The sequence below is a fragment of the Oncorhynchus mykiss genome, chromosome 12 (assembly GCF_057628025.1).
Source record: "Oncorhynchus mykiss isolate SJ-2025 chromosome 12, ASM5762802v1, whole genome shotgun sequence".
In the NCBI taxonomy this organism is placed as follows: Eukaryota; Metazoa; Chordata; class Actinopteri; order Salmoniformes; family Salmonidae; genus Oncorhynchus; species Oncorhynchus mykiss.
In genome coordinates, this window is record NC_143033.1 from 64912031 (window position 1) to 64937815 (window position 25785).

A 25785-nucleotide genomic window follows, 5' to 3' on the forward strand; every position below is an offset into this window, starting at 1 on the left:
CGACAGTGCAGTAATATCTAACAAGTAATTTAACAATTTCACAACTACCTAATACACACAAATCTAAAGGGATGGAATAAGAATATGTACATGTAAATATACGGATGAGCGATGACCAAGCAGCTATAATCAAGATGCAATAATGGTATAAAATACAGTATATACATATGAGATGAGTATGTAAAATATGTAAACATTAAAGTGGCATTATTATAGTGACTAGTGATCCATTTATTAGAGTGGCCAATGATTTTGAGTCTGTATGTAGGCAGCAGCTTCTCAGTGCTAGTGATGGCTGTTTAGCAGCTCTGAACAGTTAGTGGCTCAGGTGGTTGTTGTTCTTGATCTTTTTGGCCTTCCTGTGACATCGGGTGCTGTAGGTGTCCTGGAGGGCAGGTAGTTTGCCCCAGGTTGATGTGTTGTGCAGACTGCACCACCCTCTGGAGAGCCTTACTGTTGTGGGCAGTGCAGTACCAGGTGGTGATACAGCAGGACAGGATGCTCTCAATTGTGCATCTGTAAAAGTTTGTCAAGGTTTTTAGGTGACCAGAATTAGACCTTCAATATTTATTGGATTAATATTTATCAATTGAGCTTATCACCTTGCACTTTCATCACCCTGTAAAATTCATTTATTTAATCTGTAGCCTAATAATCTGCATGTTTTCCCAAGTGTGCATGTGGATATTCCTGCCCCCCTCAAGCACCACCTTGTTTTCTGCATGAACGCCTCCACCTCCTGCCTGCTGTGTACCGTACTAGCTGGCTAAACTAGCAGTGTCCTTCGCGCCTGTCTGCCTAACACCTGCCATTCGCAGAACTGCTGCGGGGAAACTGTACCCGCCCCTTCTGTGGAGTTCAGCGGTGGCTGGCATCCAACGTTCTTGTGCATTAACGCCACCTATTGTACTGCCCCTGTCTGTCATAGATTAAAAATGGACCAATATAAGTATAAAAAGTGTACTGAATTGCAGGCCGCAATTGCACCCTTCGAGACACTTTCGATTAATAGCGAGGACCAACACGTTCGTTACTCCAAGTTTTACATATATTATAGCGATATGTGCAGAAATGCGTTTCCGCCTACAATTCTCGCATAATTCATTTTACTGACAGAAAGATCCCACCTTGTCTTGCGTGTTTTGTTGACATTTGGAAAGTTTACCTACAAATGTTCTGTTTCCATCAACATAGTAACTTAAGTCAAATGAACTGAACAAAATTAAATCAAATCAGAAAGTTTCTCAAAGAAGATCAACCAGATTACAGTACTTTCTTCGCATAAAAAGTGTGGATGGAAACCTGGTTAGTAATTGCACTGTTTACTTACAAACGAATCCGTTGTGGACAGACGTATTTAACATAAAATGGAACGAGATTTTAGTTATAGGTTGCAGAAATTACTTACAAATGGTTGCATGGTTTAAAATCAATCACTGCCAACACAAATGAAGATACAACTTTTTATTTTCACAAAGAGAAACAAACCAAGAGTTGCAGTTTCTAGTCAACATATATGGAAACAGCACGTAATCCATTCGGCGATAACCAAAATACAGATGAGTCATATCTACATGTAGAATGCGCAAATACAGAGGGGCAGAAAAAGCGCAGTGAACATTACTTTGTTGTTGTGAGATAATTTAATAGGACTGTGTGTGCACGTGTGTGTGTTTTGATACTGGAATGCTTCACTCCAGTCTGTATGGGTCTGCACAGAGGTTACTTTCCTATCACGGACTCTCACCTACCATTTACAGTTACATTTCTTCCTTACAGTACAGCATAAAACAAAATGTACAGAAACCCTTGACTAAAAGCAGACCTCTTGGCCTCTGTTGGGTTTCATATTCTGCCTCTCTCTTCCTGTGGTGCTATCCTCATGCCACAGAATCAACAACAATGCTTAATTCACTCGGTCATTCACAGATCAAATGTCCTTAACTTCCCCCTCCCTATAATATCCAATGGTACATTCCAGTTCAAACCAGCCCAGAAGTGTTTAGGAAAAATCTGAGGATTGAGGGGGAGGGAAAGTTACAGTTACATTTCAGAGTGAAGGGTCATTTTCCTCTCCGACTGCTTGGAGATCGGCTTGGGGACTGCCTGCTGCCACTCCTAGAAAAAAAGAGGAAGAATAACCAAATAAATCAATACAGACATCTCCACAATCACGATTGACATACAGAGTAGTTTATTTACATTTTAGTCATTTAGCAGACCTTATACAACTAGTGCATGCATCTTAAGATGGCTAGGCGAGAATCACATACATTTTCCCTCCCATTATTTCTCAAAACCTGTACCTTCTGTTGGAGTCAATCATTTTAAATATTAGTCTGTTTTGTCCAATAGGAACACAGAAATATGTTTACCTTCAAATTGGCTAGTTGGCTACTGACCTGCGGGTGGGTGGGGAATGTGCAGGTCGCCTCTGTCTGGGTGGAGAGTAGCTGAGGGAGCGCGAGTCTCTCAGCGAATCAGCTGGCACTCTGTGAGGTCGCGCCGGGCTGGAAGAGATGATGTCAAATGTCAAAGGTCAACTGGTTCCTGTATGTTACAGAAATATTCCAAACATTTTGAACAACAATAAATAACATTGCCATTTCCATGAATCATAACTAGAAGCATTAAAGTATAGGAGTTGTTCTGGTCACGAATCATTGGAAATAATAGATCTGTAACAAGTAGTTAACATTATGTCAGCATCATTACCTCTTTTTCTTGTCTTCCTTCTCGCTTTCAGAAGAGGATGATGAGGAGGAGGAGGAGGAGGAAGAGCTATGGGCAGCCGCTATCCTGGCACCTCTGGGAGAAAGAGAGAGAGAGGAGGGGGACATTGTAAAGAGAGGAATCATGTCAGCTCTATTTAGGACATCTCTATTGGCAATGTTCAATATATTATGATCCAAATGTAAAAACATGTCAGTCATTTAACACTCCTTACGCTTTTCCTTGCTCTGCATCAGAGTCAGAACTGTCTGATGAAGACGAAGAGGAAGATGACGAGGAGGAGGAAGATGAGGATGATGATGAGCTGGGGCTGATAATCTTTCCTTTCTTTTTCTCTTTGACCCCCTTCTCGCTCACACCGTTTTCAGTCCTGACTGGTCGGTCTGTGGGGTGGGCAGAGCCTTTTGAGGGGAGCACCGCAGGTGATTGGGTCCTCGAGGCATCTCGTAGAGAGACTCTGGTCTCTGAATGGCTGAGGGCCTGTGGAGACCTGGAGCGGGGCGGGTCAGAGTGCCGTGTTTCTTTGGGGTGGGCTCTGATTTCTGATTGGCTGGGAAGGGGACTGGTCTCCTTGGAGGGGAGCGGTGAGGAGATGGAACAAGCCTTCCTTCCTCTGTCTCCCCCTTTATCTCGCTCCTCTCTATCACCTCTTCGGTCTTTCTCTACCGCTGGTTTCATCACCTTTTCTACAGTCGGCTCCTTTCTCTCTCGGGCCGGAGAGGGGGATGGGGATGGGGATGAGGAAGAAGAAGAACGAGAAGATGAAGAGGGTGAGCGACGGGGTGGGGGGACCTCTTTAAGAGGTTGGCGCGCTCGCCTCTCTTGCTCTTTTTCACGTTGCCGCTCTTTTTCCCTCGCCCTCTCCAGCTCTCTATTCTTCTCTCTCTCCTGGTGTCTCTGCCTTTCTCTGGATAGCGAGTGACTGCTTCTCCTTTGTCGAACGGGAGAGGGGGATCGCCGGGACCTGAAAACAAATACAAAATATAAATTAAATAAACAATTCAGAATCTGGTTTGGCAATCGGTCTTGGCAGATTTGAATTGAGTTATTATTGATTTATGTACGCAGGAAGTTGCCCCACTGTGTGTGACGTTTGATTGATGTGTGTATAGTTGAGTTGCGTTTGATTTGGTGTGAATAGGTCCTGGTCCTACCTGTAGAGGGGACTGCGTCTTCTGGGACTCCTCGACCTGCTCCTTCTGGCTCCTCTGTCTCTGGAACGGTCCCTCCCTCTATCCCTCGCTCTCTGCCTCTCTCGGTTGTGCTCTAGCTCCCGGCTGCGGCTCCGCCGTGGGGCGTAGTGGCGAGTCGGGGAGCGGGACGGAGGAGAGGCTCTCCGGGTGGCGGCTTGTCGTCGGGGGCTGGGGGAGCAAGTGGGGGGGTCCTGGTACTGCCGTGGGGGGGTGCGGCGAGGGGGGGAGGGCCGCTGGACAACTGCTGCTGCGGGGGCTTTTGGGGAGGGCGCCCTTCTCCTCTCCCACTCGCTCTCCTGCTCAGAGGGGCTGTACTGCTCTGCCCTCCTGGCCTGGCTCTTCACCCCTCCCTCTCTCTCCTTCTCTCGTTCCTTCTCTCTTTCCACTTCAGTGGGGGAGTACCTCTCGTCTCCACCTTGGGGGGCTCCTCTTCTGGGAGGAGAGGGTGGAGGGCTGGAGCTCTCTACCTCGGTGGGGCTGTACCTCTCCTGTCCCTTCCCTCGCTCCTTCTCTCTGTCTGTGGGGGGGTAGAGCTCTGCAGCAGAGGGGAGTTGGGAGACAGGAGCTTTTTGGGGAGCAGGAGGCGGGTTTTCCCTTTCAGGGGGCATGAACCTGTCCCCTCCTGTTCTCTCACGTTCCTTCTCTCTCCCGGTAGCTCTCTGTCCGTCACTCTCTGAAGCGCTCTCTCTGCCCCCATTGGCCAGATACCTCTGGAAGGCAGCACCTACAGTGGGAGGGGAGATGAGAGCGGGGAGGGCTTTTTTCACTGGGCTGCTCTTCACCACGGTTCCCTTTTTCTTCTCTCCCTCGGAGGACGAGGAAGAAGAGGAGGATGATGATGATGAGGATGAGTCGGAGGATGAGGAAGAGCTGTCACTGTCACTCCCGCTGCTACTGCTGCTCTCATTCGCTTTCTCCTCTCTTTCTTTTGCCTTCTCCTTCTCTCTTTCCTTTGCCTTCTCCTTCTCTCTTTCCTTTGCCTTCTCCTTCTCTCTTTCCTTTGCCTTCTCCTTCTCTCTTTCCTTTGCCTTCTCCTTCTCTCTTTCCTTTGCCTTCTCCTTCTCTCTTTCCTTTGCCTTCTCCTTCTCTCGCTCCTTTTCCTGCATGCTTCGGTCTCTGTTCTCCCGCCTGTTATCCTCCTCTGCTTGTCTTTTTCTCTCCTTCTCTCCTGCCCCCCTCTCCCCCTCACCCTCTCGCTCTGCGCGGAGGTCTTCAGTCAAACAGGTAGATGGCTGTTGGGTAGAAGACAGTCTGCCGGACCTCTCGCGCTCTCTCCCTCCATCTCGGTTTCTCTCCCTCTCTTTTTCCTTTTCGATGTCCCGCTTCCTCTGCTCCCCTTGTTTCTCCCTCTCTTTGCTCAATTCCCTCTCCCTCTCTTTCCCCCTCTCCTCCGGTTTCCTCTCTTTCCCCCTCTCCTCCGGTTTCCTCTCTTTCCCCCTCTCCTCTGGTTTCCTCTCTTTCCCCCTCTCCTCTGGTTTCCTCTCTTTCCCCCTCTCCTCCGGTTTCCTCTCTTTCCCTCTCCTTCCCTCGTGCTCCCTTTCTTTCTGTCGTCCATTGGTGAGAGGTGACTGAGGGACAGAGGATGTGGAGTCGCGGGATGAGTTTCTACCTCTCCCGCCATCACTTTTCCGACTAGGGGGAGATCCTTCTTTCTCACTCCCCCTCCCCCACTCTCTGTCAGCTGGGGCTCGGGCATTTCTTTCCTTTCCTCGCTCCCCCTCTCCGCTCCTTCCTCTCCGTGCTCCCTCTCTTTCTGGAGAGGGAGACGAGGAGTCTCGTCTTTGTGGTTTGTCCTTTCCGCTCCTCTGTTTCCTGGTGTCCAGTTGTTTCGGGGGTGGAGAGGGGGATGAAGAAGAATCGTGTCTGCTCCTCTGCAGCATTGTTCTCTCCTTTCCTCTCTCCTCTCGCTCCCTCTCTCCACTTCTGGAGCGCCTGCCTTTCTCTCGTTCCAGTCGAGGAGGAGAGGGGGAAGAGGAGTCGTGTCTCGTTCTGGTAGGCTTCACTTTCTCACGCTCCTTCTCTCTTCCTTTCTCTTTGTCCTTCAGTCGCTCCTTCTCCCGTTCCTTGTCTGCCCTTGGTCGGCGTTCAGGGGAGCTGGGATACCTGGGAGATCTCTGAGAGGGAAAAGGAGGTAAGGAGAGAGAGGTGAGCAGAAAATAGAGAATGAGCGAGTGCTGGAGGCCATTGATTATGCCCAATTGGCACAAAGCAGGTTTTGAAATGTTAGAGGGGGCTGATCACCAGACCAATCACAGGTGGTCTTACCGCTCTGCCTCCCGAACGCTGTGGACTCCCGTCCTCGCGACCACGCCCCCTCCTGTCAGGAGATAGCCCCTTTCTCCCCTCCTCTGCTCTCTTGACAGGCTGGTTCTTCTGCCTCTCTCTCAGCGGGGCAGGGGATTGGCTGATCAAATGGAGATATGGCATGAGAGATAGAATAACAGCATGGGGTGCAACTCAAAACTGCCTTGACTTTACTGAATTGAATGAAGTTACTGAATTGAATGACTAGAATTGATGTGAGTAGGATTGCAAATTTTCGCTGGCTTCGACGGGGATTTGTGGAAAACCTAGGAATTTAGAGTAAGTTACAACCCCCAATTGTTCTGGTGACCCGGAAGTACCTGTGAGCAGAGCTGGAGGACCCACTCCTATGGCGCCGTGTCTTACTCTGGGGCGGAGTCTCATTTTCACTTCTCTTGCGTTTTTTCTTAGACGCCTGCTTCTCGTCTGAGGAGCTGAGATGGGGAACAAAGAAAGTATTTTAGTACACACACACTATGAACCACGTTCTGTAGGACCCACGTGCTGTAGGACCCACGTTCTGTAGGACCCACGTTCTGTAGGACCCACGTTCTGTAGGACCCACCTATCTTTGTCGTCCTTTTCTTCCGACCCGTCCCTAGAACAGAGAACACAGAGTGTTTGTTCATTAAGCTGAAAAAAGGGTAAAGCCCCACACACATCACCCCGAACGTGAATCTAGCGTTTGTCTGTCAATCGTTCAGCACGCTTCGTTTTTCAGGGAACACCCGTACGTGATTCCACATGTAAAACCGGTACGCACTCAGTGCGCAAATTACGTTCAGTGGTGCTAAGTACTCTGGGCCAGCAAATTGTATTGGTGTGTCTGAGCCCTAAGGAGTCCTTGCGAGCACAGGTGATCGTCAAGCTGTAAGCGCACACATCTCTTACACAAGAGGTTCTGATCCACTGCAATTGAGATGTTCTGAAATAACTAGCAACATTGTGACACTACGCTGGACATGAAATCCATAAACTGACTGGAACATGAAGAAAAAACGACCGGTAAACCTTTTCTTTTTCTTCTTTTTCGTTTTTTTCACCCGTCTAGGAGAGGGGGAAGGGCTCTCTGAGCTGAAGAGAAGAGAGTAAAGTGACATGTCGATCAAACACGCTGCGCATCATTTTTACGCACGCACACGAAATAGGACCGTCTCATTCCATTCTTTCTCCCTCTTCGCTCACCTGTCTCTGTTCTTGTTTTTCTTCCTTTTCTTCTTGCGGCTCTGTTTTCGGGCCGGGGAGTCAGAGTCCTCTGACTCTTCTACCAGCCTGAGAGAGAGACGGCGAGGAAGAGAGAAACAAAGAGATGGTAAGTAACAGAGGGGATAAACAAAGGAAAATCAGAGTTACACGAGAAAGGCTAGCTAGCTACGAGACCCCCCCTTGACTTACGCATATTTCTGATGCTGTTGCTTCTCCCTCTCCAGCCTCTCCTGCTCCCTCTTCTCCTTCTCTCGCTCCTTGCGCTCCGGATGGAAGGAGGAGCCATCTACATAGTCCGTGGCGATGCCGAACGCCGCCTTCAGCCGGTCGTTCTTCTGCTGATTGGCTGCAGCCAGGGCGTGAGTCTCTGTCGCCCTGAGAGAGAAAGGGGGGTGCGGGGCATTGTTCAATAGGTCCTATTATTGTCACACTAGGTTACTCCCCAAAGAGTGGAACAGTGGTGTTTCGCCACCTTGTTCAATGGTCAGCAACTGTAGGAAGCGCCACGTCACCAAGCAACAGAACACTTCACTGCCTACACTCGGTTTGCTGTTTTTATTGCTATTGATTTTGCAACGTGGTCAGTCTTTGCGCCTTGGACTGCAAGTTTGTGTCCCGGATTCCAGTTAGCTGCTAGCCATGTGGAGCAGGCGAACATCAGCAGTGCTAGCCCACCAGTGTTTTCATCCCAGGCTGGGCACAAATGCTTCAGGTGTGAGATGATTTCCACACAATCACAAGGTGGAAGTGGAAAATGGACAAGGATTAGTCTGCCCTAAATGCACCAGCATCAAGCAGCTTAGGGAAGAGATCCTCCAGCTGTTAGCTCGGCTGCGAGAAAAGAAAACCCTGCTTTCTATGTACACCGACCTTGCTGTAACCCAGGCAACCCAAATCTCTTTTTTTAAATGGCTGCTATAGCAAAGCTGTTGATGAGTCGGGCAGCGTTGATCTGTCCCAATCCAACGGACAGATGTGAAGCTCAACTCCGCAGTTAGGTCACCCATCTAGCCGAGAAGATCTGATCCAGCTATCAAACAGCTTCGCACCGCTTGAGATGGACCTAGCAGCCCCCGGAATCCGCATGGGTGTATACCAACAGCCTGATAGCCGTCACAGTTCAGCAGGTTGTTTCCCCATTGGATTCCATCACTACCACAATCCTTCTGGGCAGCTCGATGGTGAGAGATGTTGGTCTGACAGACCGACTAAGGTCCCCTGTCACTCAGGAGCCCGTGTCCATGACATCAACTCTCCTGCCCAAGGTTCTGGTCAACTACTCCAATAGACACCATCGTCACTCACGTAGGTTTAAACAACCTTCATTTCAGGCGATCTGAGGGAGAACTACACATTGTTTTTTTAAAGACCCTTGCTAGCAGAGGGAAGATAATAATTATCTCTGGCCCTCTCCCGTGCTACCGAAGGGGTTCGGAACGTTTCAGCCGACTCTTTGCCCAAAACGAGTACCTGAAGAAACTTTGCAACGACAGGAATGTCTTTTTGTGGGCGCAACCAGAACTTTTTAAAAGAGATGGGATTCCCCCTAACCGCAGGGGTTCCAATCAGCAACATCAAACTGTTTTACAAACTGACAGACAGGGTCTGGTAGAGCTCCAGTCCCAGCAACATCAAACTGTTTTACAGACTGACAGACAGGGCCTGGTAGAGCTCCAGTCCCAGTAACATCAAACTGTTTTACAGACTGACAGACAGGGTCTGGTAGTGCTCCAGTTCTCCCTGTCAGAATAAGCAGAAGAGGAAACAATATCAATTCCGACAACAATGGTTATTGCAAGTAAACTAATTTTATGTTCCTTTAACTCTGCTTTCCAGTGAGTTTATACAAACTCACCTCGTACCATTCTGATAGGTTGGAGACTGTCAGAAAACGTGGCTGTAACGTTAATAATTTGGTTGTTATTCCATTGGTTACCTCTAGGCAGATGCCCCAGGTGAAGAGTGGCCCACACATTGAATATGACACTCTTAAATGCAATCACTAGTAAAAGCTCTCTCGTGAATGACCTCATTACTGAGCACAAAGTTGATTTCATGTTTCACACTGACACATGGCTGACTGTAGAGACTCTCCCCTCAGACTACAGCTTTTCACACTATCATTAAAAGGAAAAAGGGTGGGGACAGCATCTATTTATGGTCTCAGCTGTAAGGACATTTCATTTGGTGACGTTGGGTCTTTCAAGCAGCATGCTATAGTGTTTCAATTTCAGCCACCAGTGTTGGCCAAAACCCCGTATAAGGCCACCAAAGCACTGCTTTACCGATTACACCAAGGGCGAGGCCAACCCCCCTCTCCATTCGGTCCTTTGATTTAAGTGGTGCATTTGAGAGACTGTTGACCAAGACTGTGGAGAGATTGGAGAGGTTGGTTGGCCTCTCTGGTCCAGTTCTAAATTGGTTTAGGACCCATTTAACCGGTCGAGAGTTTGTCACCCTTGGTGAGCATAACTCAGAAAATACTTATCACGGCGCGGGGTTCCACAAGGTTCAATTTTGGGTCTGGTACTGTTCAGTTCATACAGTTGAAGTCAGAGGTTTACATACACTTAGGTTGGAGTCATTAAAACTCACTTTTCAACCACTCCACAAATTTCTTGTTCACAAACTATAGTTTTGGCAGGTCGGTTAGGACATCTACTTTGTGCATGACAAGTAATTTTTCCAACAATTGTTTACAGACATTATTTCACTGTATCACAATTCCAATGGGTTAGACGTTTACATACATTAAGTTGCCTACGCCTTTAAACAGCTTGGAAAATTCCAGAAAATGATGTCATGGCTTTAAAAGCTTCTGATAAGCTAATTGACATAATTTGAGTCAATTGGAGGTGTACCCATGGATGTATTTCAAGGCCTACCTTCAAACTCAGTGCCTCTTTGCTTGACATCATGTGAAAATCAAAAGAAATCAGCCAAGACCTCAGAAACAAAAATTGGTTCATCCTTGGGAGCAATTTCCAAATGCCTGAAAGTACCATGCTATTCTATACAAACACTAGTATGCAAGTATAAACACCGTGGGACCACGCAGCTGTCATACTGCCCAGGAAGGAGATGCGTTCTGTCTCCTAGAGATGAACGTACTTTGGTGCAAAAAGTGTAAATTAATAACAGAACAACAGCAAAGCCCCTTGTGAAGATGCTGGAGGAAATAGGTACAAAAGTATCTATATCCACAGTAAAACGAGTCTTATATCGACATAACCTGAAAGGCCGCTCAACAAGGAAGAAGCCACTGCTCCAAAACCGCCATATAACAGCCAGACTACGGTTTGCAACTGCACATGGGGACAAAGATTGTACTTTTTGGAGAAATGTTCTCTGGTCTGATGAAACAAAAATCTAACTGTTTGGCCATAATGACCATCGATATGTTTGGAGGAGAAAGGGGGAGGCTTGCAAGCAAAAGAACACCATCCCAACCGTGAAGCAGGGGGTGGCAGCATCTGTGGGCAGAACTGAAAAAGTGTGTGCGAGCAAGGAGGCCTACAAACCTAACTCAGTTACACCAGCTCTGTCAGGAGGAATGGTTCAAAATTCACCCACCTTATTGTGGAAATTTTTACTAGGATTAAATGTCAGGAATTGTGCAAAACTGAGTTAAAATGTTTTTGACTAAGGTGCATGTAAACTTCTGACTTCAACTGTATATTTTACCCCTTGGCAGCTTTATCAGAAAGCACAGCATTGATTTTCACTGCTAAGCAGACTATACACAACTTTACATTTCAGTCACAAGAGGATTTTAGCTCCAAGACAAGACCGAGGTAATTATTTCTGGAGCCAAAGCACAGAGAGTATCTGGCCGCACATTTTAATTCACAGGCAATAAAGACCAAACACCAGGTGAAAACCAAAGGTGGTATATTAGATTGTGAACTCAATTTCGAATCACACATTAGGAGTGTGTGATTCGGGGCGGCAGGGTAGCCTAGTGGTCAGTGTTGGACTAGTAACCGGAAGGTTAAAAGTTCAAACCCCTGAGCTGACACGGTACAAATCTGTCGTTCTGCCACTGAACAGGCAGTTAACCCACTGTTCCTAGGCCTTCATTGCAAATAAGAATTTGTTCTTAACTGACTTGCCTAGTTAAATAAAGGTTAAAAAAATAATAATAATAAATGTGACCAAAACAGACTTTTAACACCTGAGGCTGATACAGAGACTCATCATCCACACTTTTATTACAAGCAGGCTTGACAACTGTAATGCTCTCCTGTCTGGTCTACCCAAGGATGCCATTGGTCAACTGCAAAACATACAGGATGCTGCAGCACGGGTACTGACCAAGACCAGACAGCACACATTACACCGGCTTTAAGGTCTTTACACTGGCTGCCTGTGAGTTTCAAAATACATTAAGATTCTTCTGTTGTTTTTGTTTTATCATCAATCCACAACTGTGCACCCCAATACATGTTAGACATGTTTTTAAGGTATGTACCCAGTAGGTCCCCTGGCACTTGCCGTTTAACTATACCAAAGACTAGGACCAAGAGGCATGGCCAGGCAGCCTAGAGTTACTATGCCCCCGCCTGAGAACCCGAAGGAGACTGAAACTTTTGACATTTTAAGAGATCTTTAAAAAAAAAAAAAGACACCTTTTTAGCTTTACTTTTCCTTAGGGTGTTTTTTGTTGAGTAAATAATTTCATTTTTTATTTTCTTAGATTTTTCCATGTCTGAAATGTGCTGCCTACATAAAGCCGGATTTGAGTTGATTTAAAGTTTGTGCAGCCATGCTGGTCTGTAGTAGTCTGCAGTAGAAATGTCACTAGTCCGTAGTGATGGCCAGATCTGTGGTGGTTTCACTAGTTTCATTACTCTACAGTGATCTGTGGTGGAGTGTACTTACAATGGTCTCTCGGTGGGGGCCGAAGGCGGCTCCTGCTTCTCCTGCAGCATCATGCGGAAGCTGTTCACCTTCTCTTCAATCTCCTCAGCGGAATACCTGTCATCCAACCCACACACAGATCAGCAGCTAACTCTCCCCTTCTGCACCCCATATCTTCACCCTTTTCTCTCCAAATATTTCAGTCCCCCCCATTCCTCTCTGAGGGGAATTGATTAAAATGGTCCGGCTGCCTGGAGTTTGCACTGGGTGAAAAGTGACTGCATTCATTTTGGAACCGGACTGCTTCCCCGGCGTGAACCAGGGCCCCCACTCTGGCCGACATTGCCTCCCCCCAAAAAAGTGATGTTGGTTAAGCATGTGGAGTAATGAGTAGGATTCTGTGTCCACATATGAAAGTGATTGCTTCACCTGCCTTCCCAATGGAAACTAGCCTGTAAACATATACATTTTATAGAAAACAGATGTTTCTAAACAACACGCTGCATAGTTGACAATATGACAGAGCGGTGCAGATTACCGTTCAATTTGACCAGGGCACGCCTTCCTCAGCAGCTTCATCCGGTCACGTGACGGGCCACAGCCCAGTGCAACACGGGCCACAGCCCAGTGCAACACGGGCCACAGCCCAGTGCAACACGGGCCAAAGCCCAGTGCAACACGGGCCAAAGCCCAGTGCAACACGGGCCAAAGCCCAGTGCAACACGGGCCATAGCCCAGTGCAACACGGGCCAGCTTAATTAAATCCCCTCTCTCACTCTTACTCCTTCCTCTCCCCTGCCCATCCCTCCCTCACCTATCCACCCACCCCTCTTTCTTACCCCTGCTCTTCCATCATGTCCTGCAGCTCTGCACACTTGACCTCCAGTTGCCTCTTTCTCTGGTGTTCCAGGATCTCGGCGTTGGGCTGACGGTTCAGCTGGCTCTCCAGCCTCTCGCGGTCCTTCTCGTCTCGCTCGCCGCCGCGCTCGTCCCGTGGACGCTTTGCCCGCACGCTCGACAGGTTGCGCTGCACATAGCCGTTGGTGCCGCTGCCTCGTGGCGTGGTCAGGCCAATGCCGTTGTACATGGCTCCTCTGTGGAGAGAGACAGGACAATGGTCAGATAAGTGAGAGTATTAAAATGATGGGGACTGGAATGATAGAGGGTAGGCCTATTTGTCAGTCCCGAACAGACTTCCGATCAGGAAGTACACTATTGTAAAATAAATGTTGGTCATAGTATCATAAGACATCCACTCTGCACTATGGAGTTAGGCATGCCAATAAAGACTAAATGGGAGTGGATTGGGTAGGTACAATGCACAAATAGTTAACTATAACAATCCTCCCCTATAAACCATATTGATGATATAGAAGAGATTCCAAACTAGGCTACACTGTAATAAACGCCAAACACCTAGTTGGGGTCAATAATGATTTAATTCAGGAAGTATGATAAACATTTGGTATTTGAAATTCTGTTTACTTCCTGAATACAACAGTTAGCTTAGTAGAGCGTAATAATATAATCACCGATAGCTAGCCAAAAAATAAAATAAAAAGTGACCTGCTTTTGAACCCACCAATCTCAGGATAACCAACTAACGTTACCTAGCTACTGCTGTACCATACCACAACACTTTGCAACAGGAAATAGATAAACAAGCCTAGCTAGCTAACGTTAGTAGTATGAGATTGGTCAGAAACTGAGATAGCTAGCTAGCTTATTTAGCTAACGTTACGCACTAAACTAGTAGTAGGAGCAAATGGCCGGCTACAATGAATCGTGGATATCTAGCTAGCGAAATTACTAACGTTGGCGAACTAGCGGGCAATACGTCGAAATCAGTTGTTAACGTTACCTGACTAGCTAGTTAATGCACTTACAAAGACAACGTTTTGACAAACACACTATTTGTGAGCGTCATCTCCCCCAGTAACCACAAGGATCGAACCCAGGCTTGGAACGAGCCCCCTGCCTTACGGGCCAAACTTTGGCCCAAATAGGCCTTCTATCTAGGCTAGCTAGCAACTAACGTAGGCAGCTACAGTGCTCTATACACTTGTGGAATGCATCAAAATAATATAGGTATCTAACGTTATTTGGACAGCAGTCAGGTCATTATATTTTTTTGTCAGCTATAGTAGCTAGATATCGAAATAGTTTAACCCCGCATGGTAGCTAGCAACTACCGTGGCTAACGTAACGTTTCATAATTAGCAAGTCAATTTAACATGCTACCCAGCTAGCTCACGTTACCTCTGAGTTCCCCGCGAACGGAGACGATGAATGGAAGCAAATACACTGGCAAAAAAACTAAATAAAATGACAATCGAAACAAAAGCAAATCTACTTCAAGTACTTATTCGTAAAACAAACACCTAATGCCTGCGGATATCGTCACTGGTTGAACATCGGGGGAAAACCACGCGTGATGATGATGGCGACCCCAGACTCCGCATCTAAACTACATTTCCCATCTTCTTCTTCTTCTATGAGGTTTAACGGCGGTGGGCATTCAATTTGATGCATTACCGCCCTACATTTCCCATGTTTCCCATTAACACTTTCCTTCTTCCTCTTCAAAGTTTTCTGGCCGACGACACACCTATTCGTGTATAAACGTGTCACCTTGTTGACTTGATGCCACAAGGAACAACAACCCTTCGTATGAGTTTATCTGCTGTATGAGTGGCCTAATGTGAAGACATATTGTCCATGCCATGAATGACAGCCCCCTTGTATCTTCAGGTTATCTTGTTCATTTAAAGGCACGATCTGTAATTTCAGCATTCCTGCCACCTTGTTTACAATGAGGTAAATGATGGGGCAGGGGAAATTACACCTATACTGTCAAATTCATAAGTGGACAATTATTTGCATATTACTGACACCCATGAATCAACATGATTATCCATATAATACCTAATTGACACAGAATTCACAGCCTTTTGCCAGTAAAAGAAAAACAGGCAATGTTTATATGATCCCTTTTCAAACAGTCCCATTTTCCTCTATTTCTTGTTATGTTATTTCAAAATAACATAATAGTAATTTTGAGTTTAATTATGTTACTGGTCGGTGCAGCCTATAGACTACTTGGATATACCATACAAATACAATCAATAGTTTGTTATTTTGTTACTTTAACAGATAAGACACATGTACATTCCCCTGCCCTGATAACAGTCAACACATATATTGTATAATAAGAATATAATGGAATATAATAGAATAAAATATTAATCATATTTTCCCCAAACAACTTGAATTTTGTGCGACAAAGGTTCTTGTATGTGCTTTAGAAACCTTAGAAACGTGTATGTGCTTTAGAAATCTCTTTCTGAAAAGGGAGCTTGTTTGATCCACGTTGAATCATTTTTGTATCTCATGATAAGCTGTAGACCACACTATCTACCTAGAGAGTTTTCATCTGAATTTTTTTGTAGCTGTCTACATACCACCACAGACCGATGCTGGCACTAAGACCACACTGAATGAGCTGTATTCCGCCATCAGCAAACAGGAAAAGGCTCACCCAGAGGATGCGCTCTTAGAAGCTGGGGACTTTAATGCAGGGAAACTTAAATCTGTCATACCAAATTTCTTTCAGCATGTTAAAGATGCAACCAGAGGGAAAATAAACTCTGGACCACCTTGACTTCACACACAGAGATGCATACAAAGCTCTCGTTCACCCTCCATTTGACAAATATAACCATAATTCTATCCTCCTGATTTCTGCTTACATTAAAAAATTAAAGCAGGAAACACCAGTGACTCAATCAATAAAAAAAAGTTGTCAGATGAAGCAGATGCTAAACTACAGGACTGTTTTGCAAGCACAGTCTGGAATATGTTCCGGGATTCCTCCGATGGCATTGAGGAGTACACCACATAAGTCATTGGCTTCATCAATAAGTGCATCGATGACGTCCTCCCCACAGTGACTGTACGTACATACCCCAACCAGAAGCCATGGATTACAGGCAACATCCGCACTGAGCTTAAATCTAGAGATGCCGCTTTCAAGGAGCGGGACTCTAACACGGAAGCGTATAAGAAATCCCGCTCTGCCCTCTGACGAACCATCAACAGGCAAAGCGTCAATATAGGACTAAGATTGAATCATACTACACCGGCTCCGATGCTCGTCGGATGTGGCAAACCATTACAGACTACAAAGGGAAGCACAGCCGAGAGCTGCCTAGTGACACAAGTCTACCAAATTAGCTAAACTACTTCTATGCTCACTTCGAGGCAAATAACACTGAAACATGCATGAGAGCACCAGCTGTTTCGGAAGACTGTGTGACCATGCTCTCCGCAGCCGATGTGAGTAAGATCTTTAAACAGTTCAACATTCACATGGCAGCAGGGTCAGACGGATTACCAGGACGTGTACTGCGAGCATGCACTGACCAACTGGCAAGTGTCTTCACTAACATTTTCAACCTCTCCCTGTCTGTAATACCTACATGTTTTAAGCAGACCACCATAGTCCCTGTGCCCAAGAACACTATGGTAACCTGCCTAAATGACTACCGACCCGTAGCACTAATGTCTGTAGCCATGAAGTGCTTTGAAAGGCTGGTCATGGCTCACATCAACACCATTATCCCAGAAACCCTAGACCCACTCCAATGTGCATACCGCCCAAACAGATCCACAGATTATGCAATCTCTATTGCACTCCACACTGCCCTTTCCCACCTGGACAAAAGGAACACCTATGTGAGAATGCTATTCAATGACTACAGCTCAACGTTCAACAGCATAGTGCCCTCAAAGCTCATCAATAAGCCAAGTCTAGGTCCAAGAGGCTTCTTAACAGCTCCTACCCCAAGCCATAAGACTCCTGAACATCTATTCAAATGGCCACCCAGACTATTTGCATTGGCCCCCCCCCCCCCCTCTTTTACACCGCTGCTACTCTCTGTTGTTATCATCTATTCATAGTCACTTTAATATCTTTACCTACATGTACATATTATCTCAACTAACCGGTACAGCACATTGACTGTACCGGTACCCCCCTGTATATAGTCTCGCTATTGTTATTTTACTGCTTCTCTTTAATTACTTATTACTTTTACTTCTTATTCTGATTCATTTTTTTTTTTTAACTGCATTGTTGGTTTGTGGCTCGTAAGTAAGCATTTCACTGTAAGGTCTCTACACCTGTTGTATTCGGCGCACATGACTGCTCAAATTTGAATTGAAATATATGCTACAACGCTAGCTCGTGTGTGGCTTTGTCCACCTTCTTGCGTATTCTGCCCGCTAATGCAATTAATTTGCTCCCACCGTAAATGACATCAATTAACTATCTTGGGTTAGTTAGAAATATCTTTGCCTGCATTGTTTAGCAACAAAACCAACGTGTGCGCAACCATGTAGCGAAACAGACAGCGTTGGCCTAAGATTCTTGACAACATGTAAACTATATTTTGTCTCCAATGTTTATTGAAAACATGTATACGTTTGCACAATGAGCACTTGTCTCTTAAACACATCATTACACTTGTTGAATAGCTAGCGAATGTTGAACCATAGACGTGACGTCAGTCAAAACATCTCAAAACAAGACATGGTATCAAGAATGAGATGAAGCTGGCTGAAAGTAGCCACCATATGAAATGGCAAATGCACTGTGTGCGTTCCTCCAGGCTAAATGCCAAGGCATTTCTGCGACAACAGACAAGAACAGCTCAAGGACGGAACTGTATACATTTAAATGGAGAGAATAAATGAATAAAAGCATTTCTGTGAATCTTTCTGATTGGCTCACAAGTGAGCATCGTCCCAAAGCCTGGAAATGTTTTTATGGCTCGGTTTACACAGAGGTGTATGGCGGGATTAAATGAAATACTGAAATCATCACTACCTCTGTTGGTGGGATTAAATGTACAAGCTTTCAGAGATATAGAAAAAGACAGCATGGTAAAGTTGACAGGTTTTTCGTCTTTAAGTGCAATAAATATCCAGTAGAAAAGTATAAAAACATATAAGCAAACAGTGGAAGTCTTAAGGACATCCAGGCGACCATGACACAACCTACTGATGTTCCGGGGACGTCCTAACGACACATTTTCGTTTGCAATGATGTGCAACAGTCCATGTTCTTACATGTTATTATTACAGAATATTAGAAGACATGGGGACCAGCACACTCTCTTCCACTATTCTTTATTTTGATACGCATCTGGAACATCACTATTTGAAATAAAGGGCGTTTAAAGAGAGCAGACGGCCTCTATTCTAGAATATTATCCATATACAGTACAAGTCACAGTAATAATAGCTTCCAGCAATGCAAGAGGGGAAATTTGACTTTTGATTAGGCTAGACCCTGCTAGCGCAAACAGGGTGGACTTGAGTAAGTGTGATATAGCAAAGATGATGGTATATACAGTGCCTTGCGAAAGTATTCGGCCCCCTTGAACTTTGCGACCTTTTGCCACATTTCAGGCTTCAAACATAAAGATATAAAACTGTATTTTATTGTGAAGAATCAACAACAAGTGGGACACAATCATGAAGTGGAACGACATTTATTGGATATTTCAAACTTTTTTAACAAATCAAAAACGGAAAAATTGGGCATGCAAAATTATTCAGCCCCCTTAAATTAATACTTTGTAGCGCCACCTTTTCCTGCGATTACAGCTGTAAGTCGCTTGGGGTATGACTCTATCAGTTTTGCACATCGAGAGACTGACATTTTTTCCCATTCCTCCTTGCAAAACAGCTCGAGCTCAGTGAGGTTGGATGGAGAGCATTTGTGAACAGCAGTTTTCAGATCTTTCCACAGATTCTCGATTGGATTCAGGTCTGGACTTTGACTTGGCCATTCTAACACCTGGATATGTTTATTATTGAACCATTCCATTGTAGATTTTGCTTTATGTTTTGGATCATTGTCTTGTTGGAAGACAAATCTCCGTCCCAGTCTCAGGTCTTTTGCAGACTCCATCAGGTTTTCTTCCAGAATGGTCCTGTATTTGGCTCCATCCATCTTCCCATCAATTTTAACCATCTTCCCTGTCCCTGCTGAAGAAAAGCAGGCCCAAACCATGATGCTGCCACCACCATGTTTGACAGTGGGGATGGTGTGTTCAGCTGTGTTGCTTTTACGCCAAACATAACGTTTTGCATTGTTGCCGAAAAGTTCAATTTTGGTTTCATCTGACCAGTGCACCTTCTTCCACATGTTTGGTGTGTCTCCCAGGTGGCTTGTGGCAAACTTTAAACAACACTTTTTATGGATATCTTTAAGAAATGGCTTTCTTTCCACTCTTCCATAAAGGCCAGATTTGTGCAATATACGACTGATTGTTGTCCTATGGACAGAGTCTCCCACCTCAGCTGTAGATCTCTGCAGTTCATCCAGAGTGATCATGGGCCTCTTGGCTGCATCTCTGATCAGTCTTCTCCTTGTATGAGCTGAAAGTTTAGAGGGACGGCCAGGTCTTGGTAGATTTGCAGTGGTCTGATACTCCTTCCATTTCAATATTATCGCTTGCACAGTGCTCCTTGGGATGTTTAAAGCTTGGGAAATCTTTTTGTATCCAAATCCGGCTTTAAACTTCTTCACAACAGTATCTCGGACCTGCCTGGTGTGTTCCTTGTGCTTCATGATGCTCTCTGCGCTTTTAACGGACCTCTGAGACTATCACAGTGCAGGTACATTTATACGGAGACTTGATTACACACAGGTGGATTGTATTTATCATCATTAGTCATTTAGGTCAACATTGGATCATTCAGAGATCCTCATTGAACTTCTGGAGAGAGTTTGCTGCACTGAAACTAAAGGGGCTGAATAATTTTGCACGCCCAATTTTTCAGTTTTTGATTTGTTAAAAAATTTTGAAATATCCAATAAATGTCGTTCCACTTCATGATTGTCTCCCACTTGTTGTTGATTCTTCACAATAAAATACAGTTTTATTTCTTTATGTTTGAAGCCTGAAATGTGGCAAAATGTCGCAAAGTTCAAGGGGGCCGAATACTTTCGCAAGGCACTGTACTGCTTCGCCCCAAAGTCAGAGTAGTAATAGCTACAGGCAACTGGCAAAATAAAGGAAACACTTGAGTAAATGAGGGTTCTGGCGGATTGGTTATGGTATGTGGGGTGCATTTTCATGCCATGGTTTAGGTCTACTCAACCCCGATAAATACACAGCCATCCGGAGTGAACAACTTCAACCTATGGTGAATCATTTCCATCCTGATGGGAGTGGTCTCTTCCAGGATGACAATGCCCCCATCCACAGCAAACAAGTGGTCACTGCATGGTTTGATGAGCATGACAATTATGTGAGCCATGTGCCATGGCTGTCTCAGCCACCAGATTTCAACCCAATTGAACAATTCTAGGAGATTTTGGAGCGGCGCCTGAGGCAGCGCTTTCCACCACCATCAACAAACCACCAAATTATGGAATTTCTCGCAGAAGAATGGTGTCGCATCCCTCCAATTGAGTTCCAGACACTTGTTGAATCTATGTCTAGGCACATTAAAGATGTTCTGGCAGCGAATGGTGGCACAATGCCCGATTAAGACACTTTGGGCTCTATTTTCCAAGTATGGGCAACTGTTTTTTATTTAACAATAAATCTATGTTTGACTATTATAACTCATGACACCTATTTGATTATAATCAGATAATGACAATACAATTGTGTTTGGCTCAATATACAGCAATCACTATTGTAGAATTTGGCAGCATACAAGCCCAGAATGAACAGTATTCAAGGACAAGGGTTAACAATAAAAATCCATCACTTAAATGAGTCCTACCAGAAAGCCAGTATACACAACAGATGAAAAGACAATGGCAAATTAAAGTCATGACTTCTGCATACTTCATTGCTCAACACCTATGTTAATGATGGCTGTGACCCCAAGTTAAAATGTAACCCTAGAGAGGCCACAAGACTCTTTAAGCAACCTGACAAACAGGCCCCGATGGCGTCTCTGCTTTGTGCAGAGGAACATTCCAAAAAAAAAAAAATGTTATTTGTCACATGCTTTGTAGACAACGGGTGTAGACGAACAGTGAATTGCTTACTTACGGGTCCATTTTCAACAATGCAGAGTTAAAGATAAGATAAAACACATAAATAGTGACACAGGGGAAAAAAATACATAGTGAATAACAAATACAAATAATTAGTAAAAATAACATGGCCATATACTGTACAGCGAGTACCAGTAACGAGTCAATGAGCAGCATCAATGTAACAGTATAACTTTAGTCCGTCCCCTCGCCCCGACCCGGGCGCGAACCAGGGACCCTCTGCACACATCAACAACAGACACCCACGAAGCATCGTTACCCATCGCTCCACAAAAGTCGCGGACCTTGCAGAGCAAGGGGAACCACTACTTCAAGGTCTCAGAGCGAGTGATGTCATCGATCGAAACGCTATTAGCGCGCACCACCGCTAACTAGCTAGCCATTTCACATCGGTTACACTGAGTGTGAAAGTGTGTGTGTGTGTGTTAGAGTGTGTGGCATCAGTTTACATGTGTGTGCATGTTATGTTTGTGAGGGCTTATGCAGTGTGTGTATGTGTGTGTTGGGGTGTCAGTGTAAGTATGTGTACATACAGTGCCTTGCGAAAGTATTCGGCCCCCTTGAACTTTGCGACCTTTTGCCACATTTCAGGCTTCAAACATAAAGATATAAAACTGTATTTTTTTGTGAAGAATCAACAACAAGTGGGACACAATCATGAAGTGGAACGACATTTATTGGATATTTCAAACTTTTTTAACAAATCAAAAACTGAAAAATTCGGCGTGCAAAATTATTCAGCCCCTTTACTTTCAGTGCAGCAAACTCTCTCCAGAAGTTCAGTGAGGATCTCTGAATGATCCAATGTTGACCTAAATGACTAATGATGATAAATACAATCCACCTGTGTGTAATCAAGTCTCCGTATAAATGCACCTGCACTGTGATAGTCTCAGAGGTCCGTTAAAAGCGCAGAGAGCATCATGAAGAACAAGGAACACACCAGGCAGGTCCGAGATACTGTTGTGAAGAAGTTTAAAGCCGGATTTGGATACAAAAATATTTCCCAAGCTTTAAACATCCCAAGGAGCACTGTGCAAGCGATAATATTGAAATGGAAGGAGTATCAGACCACTGCAAATCTACCAAGACCTGGTCGTCCCTCTAAACTTTCAGCTCATACAAGGAGAAGACTGATCAGAGATGCAGCCAAGAGGCCCATGATCACTCTGGATGAACTGCAGAGATCTACAGCTGAGGTGGGAGACTCTGTCCATAGGACAACAATCAGTCGTATATTGCACAAATCTGGCCTTTATGGAAGAGTGGCAAGAAGAAAGCCATTTCTTAAAGATATCCATAAAAAGTGTCGTTTAAAGTTTGCTACAAGCCACCTGGGAGACACACCAAACATGTGGAAGAAGGTGCTCTGGTCAGATGAAACCAAAATTGAACTTTTTGGCAACAATGCAAAACGTTATGTTTGGCGTAAAAGCAACACAGCTCATCACCCTGAACACACCATCCCCACTGTCAAACATGGTGGTGGCAGCATCATGATTTGGGCCTGCTTTTCTTCAGCAGGGACAGGGAAGATGGTAAAAATTGATGGGAAGATGGATGGAGCCAAATACAGGACCATTCTGGAAGAAAACCTGATGGAGTCTGCAAAAGACCTGAGACTGGGACGGAGATTTGTCTTCCCAACAAGACAATGATCCAAAACATAAAGCAAAATCTACAATGGAATGGTTCAAAAATAAATATATCCAGGTGTTAGAATGGCCAAGTCAAAGTCCAGACTTGAATCCAATCGAGAATCTGTGGAAAGAACTGAAAACTGCTGTTCACAAATGCTCTCCATCCAACCTCACTGAGCTCGAGCTGTTTTGCAAGGAGGAATGGGAAAAAATGTCAGTCTCTCGATGTGCAAAACTGATAGAGACATACCCCAAGCGACTTACAGCTGTAATCGCAGCAAAAGGTGGCGCTACAAAGTATTAACTTAAGGGGGCTGAATAATTTTGCACGCCCAATTTTTCAGTTTTTGATTTGTTAAAAAAGTTTGAAATATCCAATAAATGTCGTTCCTCTTCATGATTGTGTCCCACTTGTTGTTGATTCTTCACAAAAAAATAAAGTTTTATATCTTTATGTTTGAAGCCTGAAATGTGGCAAAAGGTCGCAAAGTTCAAGGGGGCCGAATAATTTCGCAAGGCACTGTAGAGTCAGTGCAAGAGAGTTGGTGCAAAAAGGGTAAATGCAGGTAGTCCGGGAAGTCATTTGATTAGCTATCTAGCAGTTTTGTTTAGAAGTCTTATGGCTTGGGGGTAGAAGCTGTCCATGGTCCTGTTGGTTCCAGACTTGGTGCATTGGTACTGCTTGCCGTGCAGTAGCAGAGAGAACAGTCTGTAGCTTGGGTGGCTGGAGTGTTTGACAATTTTTTGGGCCTTCCTCTGACACCAACTGGTATAGAGGTCCTGGATGGCAGGGAGCTTGGCCTCAATGATGTACTGGGCCGTACGCACTACCCACTATGGATGCCAAATTGTTGCCATACCAAGTGGTGATGCAGCCAGTCAAGATCCTCTCGAGGGTGCAGCTGTAGAACTCTTTGAGAATCTAAGGTCTCATGAAAAATATTTTCAGCCTCCTGGAGGGGGAAAAGGCGTTGTCGTGCCCTCTTCGCAACTGTGTTGGTGTGTTTGGACCATGATAGACCCTTAGTGATGTGTGATGACCCTCCCACTCTGTCTGCCGAATTATTTCTCTTTGCTCTTGTTTTCCTTAATAGGATGTCGGTGGGCGGAGCCAGGAGGGTCGTCAGCGAAATGGGACACACCTTGGCTCGGGTGTGTCCTGGGAAAAATACACCTCTTCCCCATTTATTGAGGAGACTCTCTCCATGTAGACACACTGATAGAGTTTGGTTGTGGCATTTTTTGTGGCTGTTTTGTTTGTTTGTTTGTTTGTTTGTGTGCGTGCTTTGGCACCTTTCAACACCCCTCATTATCACATTTATGCACGCAAACACTCACTTACACTACTTATTACTGACTACACACACCATTGTTAATTGTATTTAGTTTACTCCAGTTAATAAATATATTTTGTTATTCCTTATCTCCACTTTGTCTCCCTTTTTGTTATGAACTTTGAACCGGTTCGTGACAGATATGGACACAGAGGAACTTGAAGCTCTCTACTCAATCCACTACATCAACATTGATGTGAATGGGGCCGTGCTCGGCCCTTCGTTTCCTGTAGTCCACGATCAGCTCCTTTGTCTTACTGACGTTGAGGGAGAGGTTGTTGTCCTGGCACCACACTGCCAGGTCTCTGACTTAATCCCTGTAGGCAATCTCATCGTTGTCGGCAAACTTAATGATGGCGTCTGAGTCGTGCATAGCCACTTAGTCATGGGAGACCAGGGAGTACAGGAGGGGACTAAGCATACACCCCTGAGGGGCCCCCGTGTTGAGGGTCAGCGTGGCGGATGTGTTGTTGCCTACCCTCATCACCTGCGGGTGGCCCGTCAGGAAGTCCAGGATGCAGTTGCAGAGGGAGGTGTTCAGTCCCAGGAACCTTAGCTTAGTGATGAGTTTCAAGGGAACTATGGTGTTGAACACTGTGCTGTCGTCAATAAACAGCATTCTCACGTAGGTGTTCCTTTTGTCCAAGTGGGAAAGGGCAGTGTGGAGTGCAATAGAGATTGCATCCTGTTGGGGGCGGTATGTGAACTGGAGTGGGTTCAGGGTGTCTGGGATGATGGTGTTAATGTGAGCATTGACCCACCTTTCAAAGCATTTCATGGCTACAGATGTGAGTGCTACGGTGTGATAGTCCTTTAGAAAGGGTCAGGGAGAGTTTGAAAATGCCTGTGAAGACATTTGCCAGCTGGTCAGCTCATGAGTCTTGGTAATCCAGGTCCCGTTAAGAGAATAATCTCGAACGGAGCTCATCTTTTCATTGTCTCAGTGTCAGGGATTAAGACCTGGTCCCGGTTGAACAGTATGTCCTTCGCGGCCGAGTCATTGAAGTAGAATTCTTCATCCAAATCGAGGTTGGTGATCATTGTTCTGATGTCCAGAAGCTATTTTCAGTTATTATGACGGAAGCATTATGTACAAAAAAAAGTTATGATCAATGCAAAAACAAAAAAGCATCATTGGTCAGGAGCCCGTAAAACGGCCGCTATACTTGCCGACGCCATTCCCTTAGTTACACCAGCCTGGGTCCTGGTCTTTCAGAGGTCTGTACATTCCCACACGGTTCCACCTTGGTAGAAGAAAGCAATCATCACTCCTCTTCCCTTAAAGCCTTCTCCCAAAGAAAACAAAGACTGTATACCTGTTGCTCTGTCCTCCATTGTAATCAATGGTCTTGAAAAGATCATGGTGTTTAAGCTTCACTCAAACTCAACACACTGTTGGACCTGTATCAGTTTACTTACGAATACAAGCG

The 25785-nt window shown here is 45.2% G+C and overlaps 1 protein-coding gene across 3 annotated transcripts; it reads right to left on the minus strand.

The window, feature by feature from the left end:
* Positions 1-1449: 1449 nt before the first annotated feature.
* Positions 1450-15025, minus strand: srrm2 (serine/arginine repetitive matrix 2). 3 transcript variants are annotated; one of them, XM_021626038.3, is made up of 14 exons: positions 14678-15025; positions 13136-13390; positions 12318-12413; positions 7626-7811; positions 7416-7502; positions 7242-7304; positions 6796-6828; positions 6551-6664; positions 6192-6330; positions 3888-6040; positions 2948-3697; positions 2716-2808; positions 2403-2510; positions 1450-2118 (listed from the first exon to the last, which is right to left on the minus strand). In XM_021626038.3, the coding sequence occupies exons 2-14, from the start codon at positions 13381-13383 to the stop codon at positions 2064-2066; spliced, it is 4125 nt and encodes a 1374-aa protein (XP_021481713.3). In that variant the 5' UTR covers positions 13384-13390; positions 14678-15025; the 3' UTR covers positions 1450-2063. The 3 variants fall into 3 exon arrangements, with proteins under 3 accessions (XP_021481713.3, XP_021481712.3, XP_090049101.1); XM_021626037.3 differs by having other exon boundaries at positions 14556-15025; XM_090192975.1 differs by lacking the exon at positions 7242-7304 and having other exon boundaries at positions 14556-14792.
* Positions 15026-25785: the final 10760 nt, after the last annotated feature.

Bases quoted from the DNA above. Each gene is read 5' to 3' on its own strand.
- srrm2 (XM_021626038.3), bottom strand. From the start codon at position 13,383: ATGTACAACGGCATTGGCCTGACCACGCCACGAGGCAGCGGCACCAAC. The intron at 6,829-7,241 runs GTTTACCGGTCG...TCTCTGTTCTAG, and splicing joins AAAAAGAAGAAAAAGAAAAG to GGACGGGTCGGAAGAAAAGG. The intron at 2,119-2,402 runs GTCAGTAGCCAA...CTTTTTTTCTAG, and splicing joins CATTCCCCACCCACCCGCAG to GAGTGGCAGCAGGCAGTCCC.